At 42.4% G+C, this 18,619-nt stretch overlaps 1 protein-coding gene across 2 annotated transcripts in view; it reads right to left on the reverse strand.

The window, feature by feature from the left end:
• LOC140394110 (protein sidekick-1-like) overlaps positions 1-18,619 on the reverse strand; it is a 360,429-nt gene that overhangs the window by 156,459 nt on the left and 185,351 nt on the right. For both annotated transcript variants that reach the window (XM_072480961.1, XM_072480960.1), the window contains exons 13-14: positions 12,144-12,259; positions 6,660-6,849 (exon numbers count right to left, since the gene is read on the reverse strand). In XM_072480961.1, the coding sequence (XP_072337062.1) occupies positions 6,660-6,849; positions 12,144-12,259 (306 nt within the window). The remainder of the gene's footprint in view (positions 1-6,659; positions 6,850-12,143; positions 12,260-18,619) is intronic.

The raw sequence follows: 18,619 nt of genomic DNA on the forward strand, positions 1-18,619 counted from the left end.
TTCTTAAACGGATTATTATGGCGTGATACAAAGTTTTTTATTTTTAAAAAAAATCAATGATAGCATAGCATTCAGATGCGGATGAAGCTTTGAAACTTTCGTTAAAAAAATATAACTAACACTTATTTTGTCTAGCAGCTTGGAGCAACCACTTGTTGATGTTAGACTTCCACCATGATTTATTTGATGTAACTGCAACATTCTGAGGAGGCATAAAAAGTAACATGGAACTCAACAAACAGAACAAATTGAAATTTTCAAGACTGTGATGCTTGATTTTTGCTAGGCAAGGGTTAATCAGGGATATACAACAAATATGTCAAATAAAGTAACACACACGTAAACATCCAAGCCACTCACCATCCTGACTTGGAAATATATCGTGGCTCCTTCATTGTCGCTGGGTCAAAATCCTGGATCTCCCTCCCTAACAGCACTGTGGGTGTACTTACACCACATGGACTGCAGAGATTCAAGAAGGCAGTTGACCACTATCATCTCAAAGGCAATTCGTGATAAAAGCAATAAATGCTGGCCCCGCCACTGATGCCCACATTCCATGAATGAATGTTTAAAGACGTGTAAGTGGAGCTGATGTACAGAGCAGCCATGATCTAACTTAATGGTGGACAAACTCAAAGGACTGAATGGCCTTCTCCTAATCCTATGTACATTAAACAGGAGAAGGATTTTGAGATGTTGGTGGATGGATCATTAATGCCATTAGTAGAGTGCAAGATAATGTCTAATTGTATGTTGGGCTGAATAGCTAGAGGAATTGAGCACAAATCTATTTTGATTCTGTAAATACTTTGTAATCTCAGTAAGTAATCCTACTTATACCCAACCTGGAGTAATGTGCAGGAATTCAGGAGCTAAGGTGGCACTTAGATCTAGGGCAGAGTTATTATCCCTGGGTTGTTACCCATGTCACGTGATAGCGAGACGAGGAATAGGGAGAGAGAGGGGTTGAACACGTGGCTACAGGGATAGTGCAGGAGGGAGGGTTTCAGATTTCTGGATAATTGGGGCTCATTCTGGGGTCGGTGGGACCTCTACAAACGGGATGGTCTACACCTGGGCCAGAGGGGTACCAATATCCTGGGGGGGGAAATTTGCTAATGCTCTTCGAGAGGGTTTAAACTAGTTCAGCAGGGGCTTGGGAACCTGAATTGTAGCTCCAGTATACAGGAGGGTGAGAGTATTGAGGTCATGAGTAACGTTTCAAAGTTGCAGGAGTGTACCGGCAGTCAGGAAGGTGGTTTATAGTGTGTCTTCTTCAATGCCAGGAGCATCCGGAATAAGGTAGGTGAACTTGCGGCATGGGTTGGTACCTGGGACTTCGATGTTGTGGCCATTTCGGAGACATGGATAGAGCAGGGACAGGAATGGTTGTTGCAGGTGCCGGGGTTTAGATATTTCAGTAAGCTCAGGGAAGGTGGTAAAAGAGGGGTAGGGTGGCATTGTTAGTCAAGGACAGTATTACGGTGGCAGAAAGAACGTTTGATGAGGACTCGTCTACTGAGGTAGTATGGGCTGAGATTAGAAACAGGAAAGGAGAGGTCACCCTGTTAGGGGTTTTCTATAGGCCTCCGAAAAGTTCCAGAGATGTAGAGGAAAGGATTGCAAAGATGATTCTGGATAGGAGTGAAAGCAACAGGGTAGTTGTTATGGGGGACTTTAACTTTCCAAATATTGACTGGAAACGCTATAGTTCGAGTACTTTAGATGGGTCTGTTTTTGTCCAATGTGTGCAGGAGGGTTTCCTGACACAGTATGTAGATAGGCCAACGAGAGGCGAGGCCATATTGGATTTGGTACTGGGTAATGAACCAGGACAGGTGTTAGATTTGGAGGTAGGTGAGCACTTTGGTGATAGTGACCACAATTCGTTTAAGTTTACTTTAGTGATGGAAAGGGATAGGTATATACCGCAGGGCAAGAGTTATATCTGGGGGAAAGGCAATCATGGTGCGATGAGGCAAGACTTAGGATGCATCGGATGGAGAGGAAAACTGCAGGGAATGGGCACAATGGAAATGTGGAGCTTGTTCAAGGAACAGCTACTGTGTGTCTTTGATAAGTATGTACCTGTCAGGCAGGGAGGAAGTGGTCAAGCAAGGGAACCGTGGTTTACTAAAGCAGTCGAAACACTTGTCAAGAGGAAGAAGGAGGCTTATGTAAAGATGAGACATGAAGGTTCAGTTAGGGTGCTCGAGAGTTACAAGTTAGCTAGGAAGGACCTAAAGAGAGAGCTAAGAAGAGCCAGGAGGGGACATGAGAAGTCTTTGGCAGGTAGGATCAAGGATAACCCGAAAGCTTTCTATAGATATGTCAGGAATAAACGAATGACTAGGGTAAGAGTAGGGCCAGTCAAGGACAGTAGTGGGAAGTTGTGCTTAGAGTCCGAGGAGATAGGAGAGGTGCTAAATGAATAGTTTTCGTCAGTATTCACACAGGAAAAAGACAATGTTGTCGAGGAGAATACTGAGATTCAGGCTACTAGACTCGAAGGGCTTGAGGTTCATAAGGAGGAGGTGTTAGCAATTCTGGAAAGTGTGAAAATAGATAAGTCCCCTGGGCCAGGTGGGATTTATCTTAGGCTTCTCTGGGAAGCTAGGGAAGAGATTGCTGAGCCTTTGACTTTGATCTTTAAGTCTTCTTTGTCTACAGGAATAGTGCCAGAAGACTGGCTAGCTGGAAGAAGACAAAGGGTGGTGGTTGATGGGAAATGTTCAGACTGGAGTCCAGTTACTAGTGGTGTACCACAAGGATCTGTTTTGGGGCCACTGCTGTTTGTCATTTTTATAAATGACCTGGAGGAGGGCGCAGAAGGATGGGTGAGTAAATTTGCAGATGACACTAAAGTCGATGGAGTTGTGGACAGTGCGGAAGGATGTTACAAGTTATAGAGGGACATAGGTAAGCTGCAGCGCTGGGCTGAGAGGTGGCAAATGGAGTTTAATGTGAAAAGTGTGAGGTGATTCATTTTGGAAGGAATAACAGGAAGACAGAGTACTGGGCTAATGGTAAGATTCTTGCAGTGTGGATGAGCAGAGAGATCTCGGTGTCCATGTACATAGATCCCTGAAAGTTGCCACCCAGGTTGAGAGGGTTGTTAAGAAGGCGTACTTTACTCAGATAGTAGTAAGGGCGTGGAATGCCCTGCCTGCAACAGTAGTGGACTCGCCAACACTAAGGGCATTCAAATGGTCATTGGATAGACATATGGACGATAAGGGAATAGTGTAGATGGGCTTTAGAGTGGTTTCACAGGTCGGCGCAACATCAAGGGCCGAAGGGCCTGTACTGCGCTGCTATGTTCTATGTATCCAGCCGGATAGAGTAACACAAAGAGCAATTCAGTTTTAGTTGTAGGCACCTGAAATATTAGGGAAGCTTAACATTGTGAAGGATTTAACTGTCATTTATCCTCAAGATAGCGAGTGGGAAAAGACTTCGCTGTACCTCGGTACACGTGACAAAAAACGAATCCAAATGCCCTTTTCTGGTCTTGCACATTCCTATGTTCTGCTGTATTATTAACTGGTCAAATTCGACTATCCAATTATAACTACATTAGAACTACCCTGTACTAACAATTAAGGTTATTTGTGGGGTGAGCAGGGTGGTACAGTGATACTCCACCATCCTTTCACCTCTGGGAGCTAAAGTTGATTGGAGCTTAAACTAACTGGATGAGCTAACTCCGTGTCTGCTGGTTATATGTGACATATGTGAAATTAGTTTGGACAGTCTTGGCCCAGCTCCCATCTGAATTAGGCCATGTCATAGAATTGCCCAAAATCTGGCACAAATTGTCAATCTCAGTTGGGAAGGCCGTTAGGTGGCTGATATGAGCATTGAAAAATTCACACTGATCTTGTAGGGGGTATCTTGTGTCACTGGGATAGAATTAAGGAACCAGGGCAGCTGCATTTTGGAGGACTTCTATTGGTTTCAGTTCTCTATGTTAAAGAATGGAATTCGCCAATGTCCATGCTTTTGACTGTCACCCAGCAATCTTACTGATTCTGGACATGGGTGTCAGATGTACATCGGATTAGAGTTAACTGATACCCCAATGATCCTCCTGCCATTCAATTATTAAAGCCCATAAAAGAATAGGCATTTGGATGAGGAACCAGAGGGTGACCCATGCTTATTGACCTGAACTAGCAGTAAAGGATTTCAAGAGAGAAGAGAAAAATGGGAAAAGATGGGGAATTGTCAAAACAAACAGAAAAATCCTAGATGTTGGAACTACAATTAGTTAGTGCCTGAGTGCACTACATTAGTTCACCAAAATAAGAATCCTTTTTAAGCAAGTAAATTCTCTTAAGTTACTTTAAAGCAATCTCTCAAATAAAAATCTCAAACACGTAGTAAATCCGCCACAAGTGCAAGATCCCCTAAATATCCTTGACAGCAAGTATTTTCCATATATTAATTAAACAGCAAGACTCCAGCAAAGAGAGGTTGGAAAATTTGAGATTCCAAAGTTTCTAACTTATGCAAAAGTATCATCATTTCATTTTTGAAATATGAGCTTACATTATCCAAAGAAATTTTAGCAATGAAGTATATTGTGGGTAGGATACATCTTATGATATACACAAGCCTTACAAAGTGGTCATAAGTTAGAATGACTTCTGGTATAAAAATATTTTAATGTCACATTTCTCAACTATGAATCAGGCCATTAATGAACATATCAATAAAAACACTTCCTCAAAGATGAACATTTTAAAGTGTTGTGAATATCTAGTTAATAATTTGTATGTTTTGGAATATAACTTAGTTTTAGGAAATAATGTGTTAAATGTAAGATAAATGGAACACCTGATTAAGAAACTGGTAAACAGCTTAATATGCAGGCATATCAAACAATCCCACGTTTAATTAGCTGTGTTTATCTTACAAGGTCAGAACTGATAGTGAAAAAGGAACTTATAACAATGAATGGTTCATCTCTAAGCTTGTAAAGGAGCCAGAAGGTCTGGAGAAAGGGTCAGAAACTCAAATGATTCACAAGGGTTGCAGAATCAAAGAGTTGCATTGAAAGTTGAAAAGTTTGTATACATTTATGTTTGGGACCATCCAAGCATGCCACATTGTCATTGAGATAGGCTACAGGACTGGAAGGTTCCTTTGTTTAATTTATCAGTGTGTGTTTGCTAACAGAAGCAAGAGGTTTAATTGAGGGAACAGACAATGGGTGTGCAGCTTTTGCTGTGGCGTGACCTGCATCTTAGGTGGATTGAGAAAATCAATAGGAGGTGATTCTCAGATGGTTCTGCACTTCAAGCAGAGCAAATACAAACTTCATTGTTCACTGCGTGGAATGCAGGTAGGACTCTACTCAGTTTGCATTTTGAGGGAAAAGCAGCTGGAAGATTTGCTCTAGCTTGCAACGAGTAGAAGACATCTACAGTGGTCTTCACAGAGCCTTGTGGCAGAAAACAGTCGGCAGAGTTAAAAGGAAAGCTGTGAGAAGGGAATAAGGTATCTACCAGCAACCCGCACAAGGAGGTGAGACATCCATAATCACGAGGTCTGTAAAGAAAAGGTGGAGAGTCACATAACCAAACAGCTAATGGAAAGTCCACCCATAGAATCTTACTTCAGAGGATAGCTGAAAACACAGAGGGGGAAATAAAGTGAATTCCTAAGTGCTATGGCATATGTTTGTGTTGGTCGCTACAGGATTGAATACAGCTTCAAGATTGTAGCAATGTATAAGGGAATTCTTGGGGTTGGGGGAGGGGAAGAAAAACTGAGTTCATCGTCTACATTGTTGTAAACTATACGTTAATAGTACTTATATGGTTTAAATATGTTTCATAATATAATAAAGTTTGTTTTTATTTAAAAATGTGAAATCTTATGGCATAGTTCTGTTGGGTGCTTGGATTTCTCCTTAAATATGAACTTTTCCAAACAAAATTGTAACATTAGCAGTGTACACTAAGACTTTGCTGCTGCTGTATTAATGCCTACAGCTCCTTCTCAGTTGCAATCAGCAGGAGACACACACCCGAGACTAAGGACTGGTTAGGGAATGGTGCCTGCTATAGAAAGAAAATTACATTCTACAGCAAATAACAGGAACTGTTCCTCCCCTCCTGTTGTCTCCCAGAGGTGTTAACCAGTTCCATAACTGTTTAGTGCCCTCTTATCTTTGCAAGCAGTCATTTTTATTTTTAGAGTGAGGGCATTCGTAGTAAATGTTGGCAAACTATTCATCCAGAGTAACAATATAACCAAGCTCAATGCTGACCTCACCCAACATTCATCTGTGTCTAGTTCCAGTAATGATGCCTGAATAGTAATCAAAAACAAAAGGCTTAGCTAATTTTCTCTTTTGAACCCAAAGGCACTGAGCCTAGGTGTAGCATTCTAACCACCAATTTGGGATGTTCCTGGAATGTGCGGATCAGTACCTGTGGAGTAAAGTACCTGAGCCACCAAAGGAGTCTTAAATAGTAATTTTTAAATAGTGAGATAACTTATTACATTCACAACAAGTCACTGAACACACTTGGCTGGTCAAGATGATAAAGGTTATCAACAGAGGAACATCTGTTTCCTTCTCATCTAACTAAGGTGGTTATAATAAAAGGCGCTGTGTTAACCAAATACATTATTTCAAAACTTACCATCATCTTTTGTCCTCTCTATTAGTGCTGGTGAACTTGGCACTCCATCCCCAATCCTGGTAAATGCTAAAACTTGTATCTCATATTGACTGTATTTCCTCAGACCATTCAGGACCACAGACTGTGTAAAGTTTCCTTTCACAAGATGAGTGTGAGTATCGGATTCAGAATCTTTCTCTTGGTACAAGATCTAGGACAAGTACATATACATATAGTTTAATCTATAGCAATGAAACTATATTTTAATTCTCCATGGATTTTTAACTTGGAGTGAAAGCTATTCAGATATGCATATCTTTTCCAAAATAAAATTGAAAAATAAAGTTTCTAACACTAAACAATGTTAAGTAGAAAAAGAGAAATTTACAAAACCAAACATCTTCTCTTCAACCTTAAGATTCTTGAAGTAAAACATCAATTTAAAAGGAAATGATTTCTCTTTTCCACAGTGTGTTTTAAACCTGCTCAAACCTTTGAGATGGAAAACCTGTATGGACTCCGCATTAAATTAATTTATAACTTGCTGCGCAAAAAAATGCTCACAATGCAACACATAGTCGCATTAAACTAGAAGACACATGGATAATGAACTATGCAACCTAAAATTATGGTTACGCAGCCAAGATCTTATCATGCCAGCTTGACAGGGTTTACACCTGGGCTAATGAGTGGCAAATGAAGTTCAACAGAGGCAACTGCAGAGTACAGGATACTAGAAATAAAAATAGGAGGGTATGATAGAACTTGCTAAATCAAAATTAAAATCTGTGTTTCTTCTGCCTTGAAGCAAAAACTCTTTGATAGAGGATCACAGATACTTAATAAAATATGAAAATGCCCAGGCTGGGCGGCACGGTAGCACAGTGGTTAGCACTGTTGCTTCACTGCTCCAGGGTCCCAGGTTCGAATTCTGGTTTGGGTTACTGTCTGTGTGAAGTCTGCACGTTCTCTGTGTCTGCGTGGGTTTCCTCCGGGTGCTCCGGTTTCCTCCCACAAGTCCCGAAAGAAATGTTGTTAGATAATTTGGACATTCTGAATTCTCCCTCTGTGTAGGTGCCGGAATGTGGAGACTAGGGGCTTTTCACAGTAACTTCACTGCAGCATTAATGTAAGTCTATTAATGCCAATAAAGATTATTATAAAGCAAAATCTCAGGATAGTGGGATGAGTGTGTGCTCGGTAGGGGTATAAAAAAGTTAGTACAGTTGAACTCAGCTATATGTTGTAACATTTGACTCAGTGGTAGAACTCTTGCCTCCAAGTCAGAAGACTAGTTTCAAGCTCCACTCCAAGAATGTAGGAAAATAATCTGGGCTGATAGTTGTATACAGTACTAAGAAGAGCACAACTGTCAGAGGTGCCTTCTTTTAGATGAGATGGTAAACTCCTATCTATCATTTCAGTTGAATTTAAAAATCTCACAGCACAATTTAAAGAAGAGTAGGCGAATCCTCCAGGTGTCTAACCTAACATAAATTACAAAACCAATATCAAAAAAATAGCTGAACTGATCAACAACTCATTTCCACTGATAAGATCTTGCTATTCTGCTGCATTTGTCGCTGGCAAGAGTGACAACATGTCACACTAATTCACTGACTCCAATGCACTTTGGGATGTTTGAGAATGTGGGAAGTGCTGTATAAGTACATGTTATATTGTTCATTATAGGATTGGTATTTTGGAAGAATACAGTCTTTATCTTAACGTACCATGTAATGGACTCTAAAATGGCTTTTACCGATTGTGCAAATGGTGAAAACTTTACCCTGCAGTTAACAATATCCTCGAGTCCTCAAACCACTGAGTTGTAACCACAGACCAAAGGTTTAACCTGACTATCTGTATTGGCGCTGTGACTATATGAGCATGGCAGCAGCTGCGAACCTTGATGAGTGGCTCACTTTGCTACTCCTCAAAGCCTCTCTGTTGTTTTACAAGGCTCAAGTCAGGTGTGTGATGAAGCAACCATCACTTGTCTGCAGCTGCAACAACGTTTAAGAGCCTGAACAACATCCAGGAAAGAGAAGCTCGCTTGATCACCCTCCTGCCACTGGACCCGATATCTATCCCTTTCATTTATCAGCACACTGTTGCTCCATAATGTACAATCCACAGGTTGCAATGCAGAAACTTACCATTGTTACTTTAATAGTACCTGTCACCTATGACTCCCATTATCATGAAATACATTCCAACACCTTCAATTTCCTTTCTAAGTCACACATCATCTTGGACATATGTTGCCATTCCTCCATCATCGGTAGGTCAGTTACCTGCACCTTCTCAGTGCCACTTAAGGGTGAGCAATAAATGCTGTCTTGGCAGCATCATTCATAACCCGAAAACAAATAAAAATAAATAAATTAAACACCTACCAAAATGATGTGTTTATAAAACACACATGACAATTATAAATGGAATAGGGGATGAAAGGTAATGAAAGATGAGTTTAATTCCCACTCATGAGACAGCCCATAACTCAGTTATGGAAATAAATAATTTGATCACCGTCTGCAGCATACTCTCTATTTAGTCACTCAGATTGTTTTTAACCCTTTGATTTTTGTGGTAATAAGGCTCTTATCATTTCTCAAGCAATGATGTTGTCTTCAGAGAAAAAAGTTGGGTTACTAATCCTCATTTTAATTCCCTTCAGAGCACAAGATGATGAAAAGGTTAAAATGTTTTGCTTCAAACCCTTATATAGTTGAAGGCTTGAAACAGATGAACTAGACAAATTTGATCAGAACCCTTTATTGCTCCAACCCCCATCAGAAAGTATAATTTATCATTCACTTAAAATACACTAATTGGAAATTCACGCCCTTTTGAAATGTATGTTAGCAAGGTGACAGAGGGGGCAGTGTTTTTTTTTCTTCATTCATGGGATTTGGGATTCCCATTGCCCAGCCTCAATTGCCCTTGAGGAGGTGGTGGTGAGCTACCTCCCTAACAGCACTGTGGGTGTATCTACACCTCAGGGACTGCAGTGGTTAATGAAGGCAACTCACCACCAACTTCTCAGGGGAATAAGGAATGGGCAATAAATGCTGGACTAGCCAGTGATGTCCACATCCCGTAAACAGAGAAAAGAAAAGTTGTGTAGGTATACCCACAGTGCTGTTAGGGAAGGAGTTCCAGGATTTTGACCCAGCAACAGTGAAGGGGTGGAGATATAGTTCCAAGTCAGGGCGGTGAGTAGCTTGGAGGGGAGCTTCCAGATGGTGGTTTCCCATGCGTCTGCTGACCTTGTTATTCTAGATGGGTATGGTTGTGGGTTTGAAAGGTGCTGCCGAAGGGGCATTGGCGAGTTCCTGCAGTGTACCTTGTAGGTGCTACACGCTGCTGCTACTGTGCATCGGTGGTGGAGGGAGTGAATGTGGTGGAAGGGATGACAATCAATTGGGCTGCTTTGTTCTGGATGGTGTTAAGCATCTTGAGTGTTGTTGGAACTGCAGTCACCCAGGCAAGTGGAGAGTGTTCCAACGCACTCCTGATTTGTGCCTTGAAGATTGTGGACAGGCTTTGGGGAGTGAGGAGGTGAGTTAATTGTTGCAGGATTCCTAGCCTCTGACCTGCTCTTGTAGCCACAGTATTAGATTCTCTCTTAGAAAATCATAGAATCGCTACAGTGCAGGAGACCATTTGGCCCATCGAGTCTGCACCGACACTCTGAGAGAGCACCCTACCAAGGCCCACTTGCCCGCAAACCATAACCCCACCTAACCTTTGGATACTAAGGGGAAATTTAGCCTGGCCAAACCACCTAACCTGCACATTTTTGGACTCTTGTTAGATCATTGCCTGGCACGTGTGCAGCATGAATGTTACTTGTGACTTGTCAGCCCAAGCCTGCATATTCTCCAGGTCTTATTGCATTTGGACATGACTGCTTCAGTATCTGAGGAGTTGCGAATGGTGAACATTGTGCTATCATCAGTGAACATTCCCACTTTTGACCTTATGATGGAAGTTCATTGATGAAGCAGTTGAAGATAGCTGGGCCTAGGTCATTCCCCTGAGGAACTCATGCAGTGATGTCCTGGAGCTGAGATGATTGACCTCCAACAACCACCTTCCTTTGTGCTAGGAATAATTTCAAACAGTGGAGAATTTCACCCTGATTCCTATTGACTCCAAATTTGAGAGAGCTCCTTGATGCCACAGTCGATCAAATGTGGCCTTGATATCAAGGACAGTACTCTCACCTCACTTCTGGATTTCAGATCTTTTGAACGTGAATGCACCAGGCTGGTGTTACAACCTCCTAAAGACTAATAGCAAGGAGTTAACTTGAGGACAGAGTTATGAAAATAGTGAAGGTTGCTTCAAACAAAGTCAATACTACAATTGTTTAATCTGATACTTAGCCTGACTAGCTTGTAAACTAATAAGCATTTAGCGATCAGACTACTTGTGTTATTAGATTTGATCTGTCCAACTGCACATCTCCAGCCACAAAGTAAAGTATGTTGCATTTATTAATAAATCAGATGATTTCACAAGGTTAATTTACATAACAAACATTTTTTAAGCCAATGGATAAAAGCACCTCACCCATTGACACCCAGACAGAGAATAAGGTGTTCAGAATTCAGCAATGGTGCATACGACATATGTAATGCTGAGCTGAAGAGGCTGAGACAGATTTAATGTAAAAGCATGTTGGTTCATCATAACTTTCACACTAACTATATGACTCCATCTTACTTTGAATGGATTACTTTTCATTCACAGAACAGCAGAGTTAAAATCTGATGAGCCGAATTTCATTGGTAACCGTATAACAACAATCCATTAATCCACTGTCAACCTCCAATTTGTACACTGCTGTACTTTAGGTAAAGGTAAAGTTGCTATAGTCCCAGATGACTATAGGCTGCTTTCCCTCTTGAGGGGGAGAGCTGACTGGTGGTGATTTAACCTGAGGGTCACCACACCTCAGACGAGGGGCAAGGTTGAGAAGGTGGGCCTTCATGAATAGCCTGCAGAGGAAGGTACTTTAGATACACAGGAACAGGCATTTCAGCTGCTTTTACCTATCCAGCCATTCTATTAGATCCTGTCTGATCTGCACCTGAACCCCATTTACTTGTACTTGATCTATATCCCTTTACCCCTCAAAATTCTATTAATTGTTTTTGACTCAACGTGCACATTTTGTAAGATGTTCAATGAGAAGTTTCTCTCTGCCTTTGGTTAATGGTGTTTGCGTGACAATGCTGGGAGAATGCTCTGAAGTCCAACATTGCAATTTAATCTTCCTGGTTTTTCTTCATCAGGATATTGCAGGAGCTTTAGTGCTCAACTGAATGTTGCTGTTTAAGCCTTCTTTCTGCTTTCCCTCGGGGGTTACATGGCTGCTGGTGGCAGGGGGACATTGGCAGCTGTGTTTCCTAGTTGTAACAAAGATGAATGGGAGACTTGATGAATCAGGTGGTCATTTTTTTTGTTATTTCTATCGTTAAGTAAGTACAGTACCTTGTATCCCAAGATTAATCCATTTTGATCAGATTCCGGGACTGGTCCCCACATGACCAGGATCTGCGTGGAACTCACAGACTCTGCTGTAACATTCCCTGGAGCAGCTGATGGAACTGAAAGTAAGAGCAAAGAAAGAAATATAATTGCAACAGCTAAAACCATGGGAACTATTTTGGTTTTCATGCTCATTAGACATTGAGGCAGAGGATGATGGTTCATTTTCTTTTATACTTAAGTTATTGGGATCATTTTTTTTCTTTTACAATCAGTAAGAAAGGTTGCTTTTAAAAAAAATTTAGAGTGCCCAATTATTTTTTTTCGAATTAAGGGGCAATTTAGCGTGGTCAATCCATCTACCCTGCACATCCTTTTTGGTTTGTGGGGCTGAGACCCACGCAGAAACGGGGAGAATGTGCAAACTCCACATGAGAAAGATTGCTTATATAGTACAATATTTACATTACTTTTTAACTGATGTTTTTTCATAATTTTATAGTACATGTGTGTCACTATCAAATCGCTGTTACCAGACTCCTAAACGACCCTCTTATGGACTAACCTGATTAACACTACACCCCTGTATGCTTCACTTGATGCCGGTGTTATGTAGTTACATTGTGTACCTTGTGTTGCCCTATTATGTATTTACTTTTATTTCCTTTTCTTTTCATGTACTTAATGATCTGTTGAGCTGCTCGCAGAAAAATACTTTTCACTGTACCTTGGTACACGCGATAATAAACAAAAGCAAATTGAAAACAAATTAAAACGGAGGTAGTTTAAAGTTTACTGAGATTGCTTTTACCAAAGGTATCAGCTTTGGTTTCGCTTCTTATGAGTGCATCTTCAATAGTACCATTTTATTGGAAATGATTTTTGTTACATTTTTAACATTACATATAAAAGAATGTAAAAGACAAGAACCATAACAAACATTCTTCAACAAGATTCCATCAACAAACACATTTTCCAAAGCCTCTCACCTCCACCCTACCTGGGCTACACCCCCCACCCATAAATAAGTAAACACCCCTCCCCCTTTAAACTCGAGCAATGACCAATTCTTTGAAATATAGTATAAAAGGTCACCATCTTCAATACAACCCCTCAATCGACCCTCTCAAGATGTATCTGACCTTCCCGAGGTACACAAACTTCACCATATTGCCCAGCCACGCCGAAGCCTTCGGCGGTGCTGTCATCCCCCAATCAATAAGATACGCCTCTGAGCCACCAATGAAGCAAAGGCCAGGACATCAGCCCCTGCTCCCATCCGCCGTTTCGGCACTTCGGAGACTGGTAAAAACGCCACCAGTGGGTAGAGCTTCACCCCCACATTCAGGATCACCGACATGGTGTCAAAAAAGGACTCTTAAAACTCCACCAGACTGGAGCATGACCAGAACATGTGTGTGTGATGTGCGGGCCCCCTTCTCCAACCCTCTCTCCCTCCACGCATTAAATGTTGCATCCAGCCTTGCCGTTTCGAATAAGTGATTGGCACAGATGAGAACCAGCCACGAGGCTGCTCCGAATTCAAAATGTTGGTGAAGCTGCCTCCAAATTTTTAGTGTGGCCACCACCACAGGATTTGTTGAATATTTTGTCGGCAACACCGGGAGTGGCGCCGTCCTTATTAGTGCTCCCAAGCCTGTCTCCCTAACGGACTCCGATTCCATACTTACCCAGAGGGTTCCCACACCACCCCAACACCTTTCCCGTGTTAGCAGGCCAATAGTAATTTGGCAGCACAAGGCCCCCTGCCTGTCTCTCCCTCTGAAGCTCAACCCTTCGAATCTTCGGGACCTTGACTGCATAAATCGGGCAATAAGCCGGTCTACCGCTTGAAAAAATGATTTGGGCAGAAATACTGGGAGGCACTGGAACAGGAATCTAGGCAATATATTCATTGGTTGTACTCAATCCACCAATGATAGTGAGAGGCTGTCCCACGTCTGCAAGTTTGCCTTGACCCCCCCCTTAACCAAGGTCATATAATTCAGTTTATGTAACTGATCCCACTCTCCCACCACCGGACGTTGTTCCCTTCCAATCAAAATGGCAATCCCCTCAGTTCAGTTCCCGCTCCCACTGCTCCTACCACAAAACATTAACTTTCCCCTATATTCTGCTTCTAGCCAGAGAAAGCCCCAATCGCTTCAAAATCTCCACAAGGTTCCCAATAGATATCTGCGGGTCTCTCATGTATAACAGAAAATCATCAGCATATAACGATACCCTATGTTCCACCCCCTCTCTAACTATCCCATTCCATTGCTTCGAGGACCTCATTGCCATAGCCAACGACTCAATTGCCATTACAAACAGCAAAGGAGACAGTGGACATCCTTACCTTATGCCCTGATGTAACTGAAAGGTCTGAGGTCATATCATTAGTACAAACACTTGCACATGGCGCCATATACAGCTGCAGCATCCTGGGCACAATTTGGGACCGAGCCCAAATTTCTCCAATATTGTGAAGAGATATCTCCACTCCACCCGGTCGAACGCCTTCGCTACATCCAGAGAAACAATAATCTCCGGTACCGGACTGGTTGCAGGGGAAAGCACCACATTAAGCAACCAGCGCGAAATTGCCGACAGCCTCCGCCCTTTCACGAACCCCGTCTGATCTTCCTCCATCAACTCCGGGAGGACCGAATCGAGTCTTAAAGTCAACAACCTTGGCCAGCAATTTGGCGCCTATGTTCAACAGGGAGATCGGGTGGTATGACCCACTCTTTGGGGTCTTTGTCCTTCAAAAGCAGCGAAATGGTTGCATGCCCAATGTCCACGTGGGAGCACCCCGGTCCAAGAAATGCCGAAACGTGCCCATCAACAATAGACCCAACTGATCCATGAATCTTTCATAAAACTCCACTGGGAACCCATCCGGTCACGGCGCCTTTCTGATTGCACCTGCCTCAATACACCCTGGATCTCATGGTTACCCTTTGTTTTAGAGGGCAGCACGGTAGCATTGTGGATAGCACAATTGCTTCACAGCTCCAGGGTCCCAGGTTCGATTCCGGCTTGGGTCACTGTCTGTGCGGAGTCTGCACATCCTCCCCATGTGTGCGTGGGTTTCCTCTGGGTGCTCTGGTTTCCTCCCACAGTCCAAAGATGTGCAGGTTAGGTGGATTGTCCATGATAAATTGCCCTTAGTGTCCAAAATTGCCCTTAGTGTTGGGTGGGGTTACTGGGTTATGGGGATAGGGTGGAGGTGTTGACCTTGGGTAGCATGCTCTTTCCAAGAGCCAGTGCAGACTCGATGGGCCGAATGGCCTCCTTCTGCACTGTAAATTCTATGATAATCTCCTCCAAACAAAGCAGGGCCTCCAGCTCCTCCCCCACCTTGGGAAGCTCCAGACCCCCCAAAAACTCTGCCATCCCGCATTCATCCGACCGATATAACTTCTCATAAAAAGCCTTGAACATCCCATTCGCCTCCTCCGGAGACCACCTTACCCTCCCAGTCCTCAACCTGAATGATCGCCCTCTCCGCCTCCCGCCACCTTCATTGAAAAGCCAAAAGCCAATTTGCCTTCTCCCCATACTTGTATACTGCCCCTTTTATTCGTCTCAACTGCCGCACCACTTTGTCTGTTGACATCAGTTCGAACTGCATTGCAGTTCCTTCCTGCACGTCAACAATTCAGGGGTCAGATCCCTTGCATATCTACGATCCACACTGAAAATCTTATCCACCAATTTCTGTCGCTCCTCCCTATCTTCCACATCCGCAAGTGCTTTAATTGCTATCATCTCTCCCCTGACCACCACTTTCAATGTCTCCCATAGAATCGAGGGTGAGACTTATCCATTGTCATTATTCGTAATGACTTCCTGTATGGCCCTTGAAATCCTCCCATAGACCCCCGAAATCTGACAGGACCCAACATCTAACCGGCAACCCCTGCAGTGCTCTTGCCCCACTCCCAGTGCCAGGTCCACCCAATGTGGGGCATGAACCAAAATTACTACCGCTGAATATTCAGCCGCCTTAACTCAAGCCAGTAGCGATCTACTTATAATGGAGTAGTCAATCCATGAATACACTTTGTGCACCATGGAGAAAAACAAGAACTCCCTCTCCTCTCACGCTAACCTCCATGGGTGCACCCCTCCCACCTCTTCAATAGTTCCATTTTTATCTCACTCATTTATCTGGCCTGATGAGGCAATTTAGACACTGACAATACAATGTACAACTTGGAATCTACTCAGGCTATGAGCTAACCTGTGGCAATAGTACTTAATGATTGTGTTAGAATTAATTCATAATTATATCCCAAGCTTATTTCTGATTATCTACAAGATAGGACAGAATCACACTGTAATTCCCCACATGAGCATTTTGGATCTCTTCTGTGCTATCTAGGAGAATACATAGTTGAAGTGAGGAGATAATAATTGCATTATCATAAATCTCTTGGAGATCAGGTAAAACAGGCATTATTAAACACGAGTCAACTGGCCAACATCTCAATTAAGTAATAGTACTTTCATGATAACTCTCAGCTGAGTTACAGATGTGCAGGTTAGGTGGGGTTAAGGGGATGGGGTGAGGGAGTGGGCCTCGTGCTCTTTCAGAGGGTCGGTGCAGACTTGATGGGCCAAATGGCCTCCTTCTGCACTGTAGGAATTCTATGGTAACCAGAGCTCCAATCTCTACAAGGCAAACAGCAAATCCTAGGGATGCTAACATGGTATTTTAATTCTTCAAATTACCTCCGCCTTGGGTTCCATTTTATGTTTTATATGCGGTACCTAGATATCAAAGTGCAGGTTCAGCTCTTTCAAAAACCATCAAGTTAAGGTAACAGTCATTAACATTTCAAGTCCCCATGACCCTCAGAGTTCTGAAGAAGTCATGTTGCACTTGAAATGTTAACTCTGTTTCTCTCTCCACAGATGCTGCCCGACCCGCTGAGATTGCTCAGCATTTTCTGTTTTATTTCAGATTTCCGGAATCTGCAGTAGTTTGCTTTTATTAACATTACAGTCAGTTTGCTTCAGCAAAACATAATCAACACTGTTTTCTTAATTCTGCCTTCTTTTGCTCCTCCTTTTCCAAGCTAATTTATTTATTTTTATTTTCTTAATCATGGCAGCATTTTTCTCCACAAACCAGGTGAAATCACTGCGTGAGATTTATGTGAAAGCCTCATCAAAGTAGGAAGCATTCCCACGAACTGGCAGTTGGAGTCACAAATGAGTGAAGTAAGCAACTGTTATATTCAAAGAACAAAGAAAAGTACAGCACAGGACAAACCCTTCAGCCCTCTAAGCCTGCGCCGACCATGCTGCCTGTCTAAACTAAAATCGTCTACAGTTCCGGGGTCCGTATCCCTCTATTCCCATCCTATTCATGTATTTGTCAAGATGCCCCTTAAAAGTCACTATTGTCCCTGCTTCCACCACCTCCTCCGGCAGCGCGATCCAGGCATCCACTACCCACTGTGTAAAAAAACTTGCTTCGTACATCTCCTCTAAACCTTGCCCCTTGCACCTTAAACCTATGCCCCCTAGTAATTGACCCCTCTACCCTGGGAAAAGTCTCTGACTATCCACTCTGTCTATGCCCCATATAATCTTGTAGACCTCTATCAGGTCGCCCGCCAACCTCTGTCGTTCCAGCGAGAACAAACCGAGTTTATTCAACCTCTCATCATATCTAATGCCCTCCATAGCAGGCAACATCCTGTTACCCACTAAAGAACTTCCATTTTTATAGCAACTATCACTACTTCTATATGTTCTGAACTTCAGAACCAATGATATACTTTTGAAGTGTTGCTGTTTCAAAGTAGGAACATGAGGCAAAATGTTTCCACGTAATAAGAACACATTCATCAATAAGAGAAATAGCCAGGCAATTGTTTTAGTCAGATTGGTTGAGGGATAAATGTTGGCCAGCATACCTCTGCCCTTCTTCTAATAGTGCCATGGGCTCTTTTGTGTTCATCGAAAACTTTAAAAAAAGAACATTTGACAACATAGTACTTCTGCAGTATCTGACTGAAGTATCAGTCTAGATTATGTGCTCATTATATGGAGTGGGGAATGAGCCCACAATCAATTGATGCCGAAGCAAAGTATCATCAACTTAGCCAAGACTGATGACTATTATGAGACTGAAAGCACTCTTGAATAAAAACCACGTTTAGAGCAATATAAAGCACATCGATCTCACTGCATCCAAAGTTCATGTATGATTATTTTGTCGAGTATTCTGTTCCCTCTCCTTACAATCATTATCAAAGTGCAAATGAAAAGTGAAATTTGTTATTTGAAACAGTGAACTCTATCAATATTTTACCACTAATTATAATTACTTTGTATTCACAAGTAGGCGATAAGAATCGTAGAGATAAAATCCAGTTTTCTCTTACTTCCTTAAAGTGCTAACTCTTGTTGACGTATGGTCTCACAGGTGTTGGCAAACCTTCAGTACTTAGTAGTCATTC

Source organism: Scyliorhinus torazame, chromosome 17 (genome assembly GCF_047496885.1).
Source record: "Scyliorhinus torazame isolate Kashiwa2021f chromosome 17, sScyTor2.1, whole genome shotgun sequence".
NCBI lineage: Eukaryota > Metazoa > Chordata > Chondrichthyes > Carcharhiniformes > Scyliorhinidae > Scyliorhinus > Scyliorhinus torazame.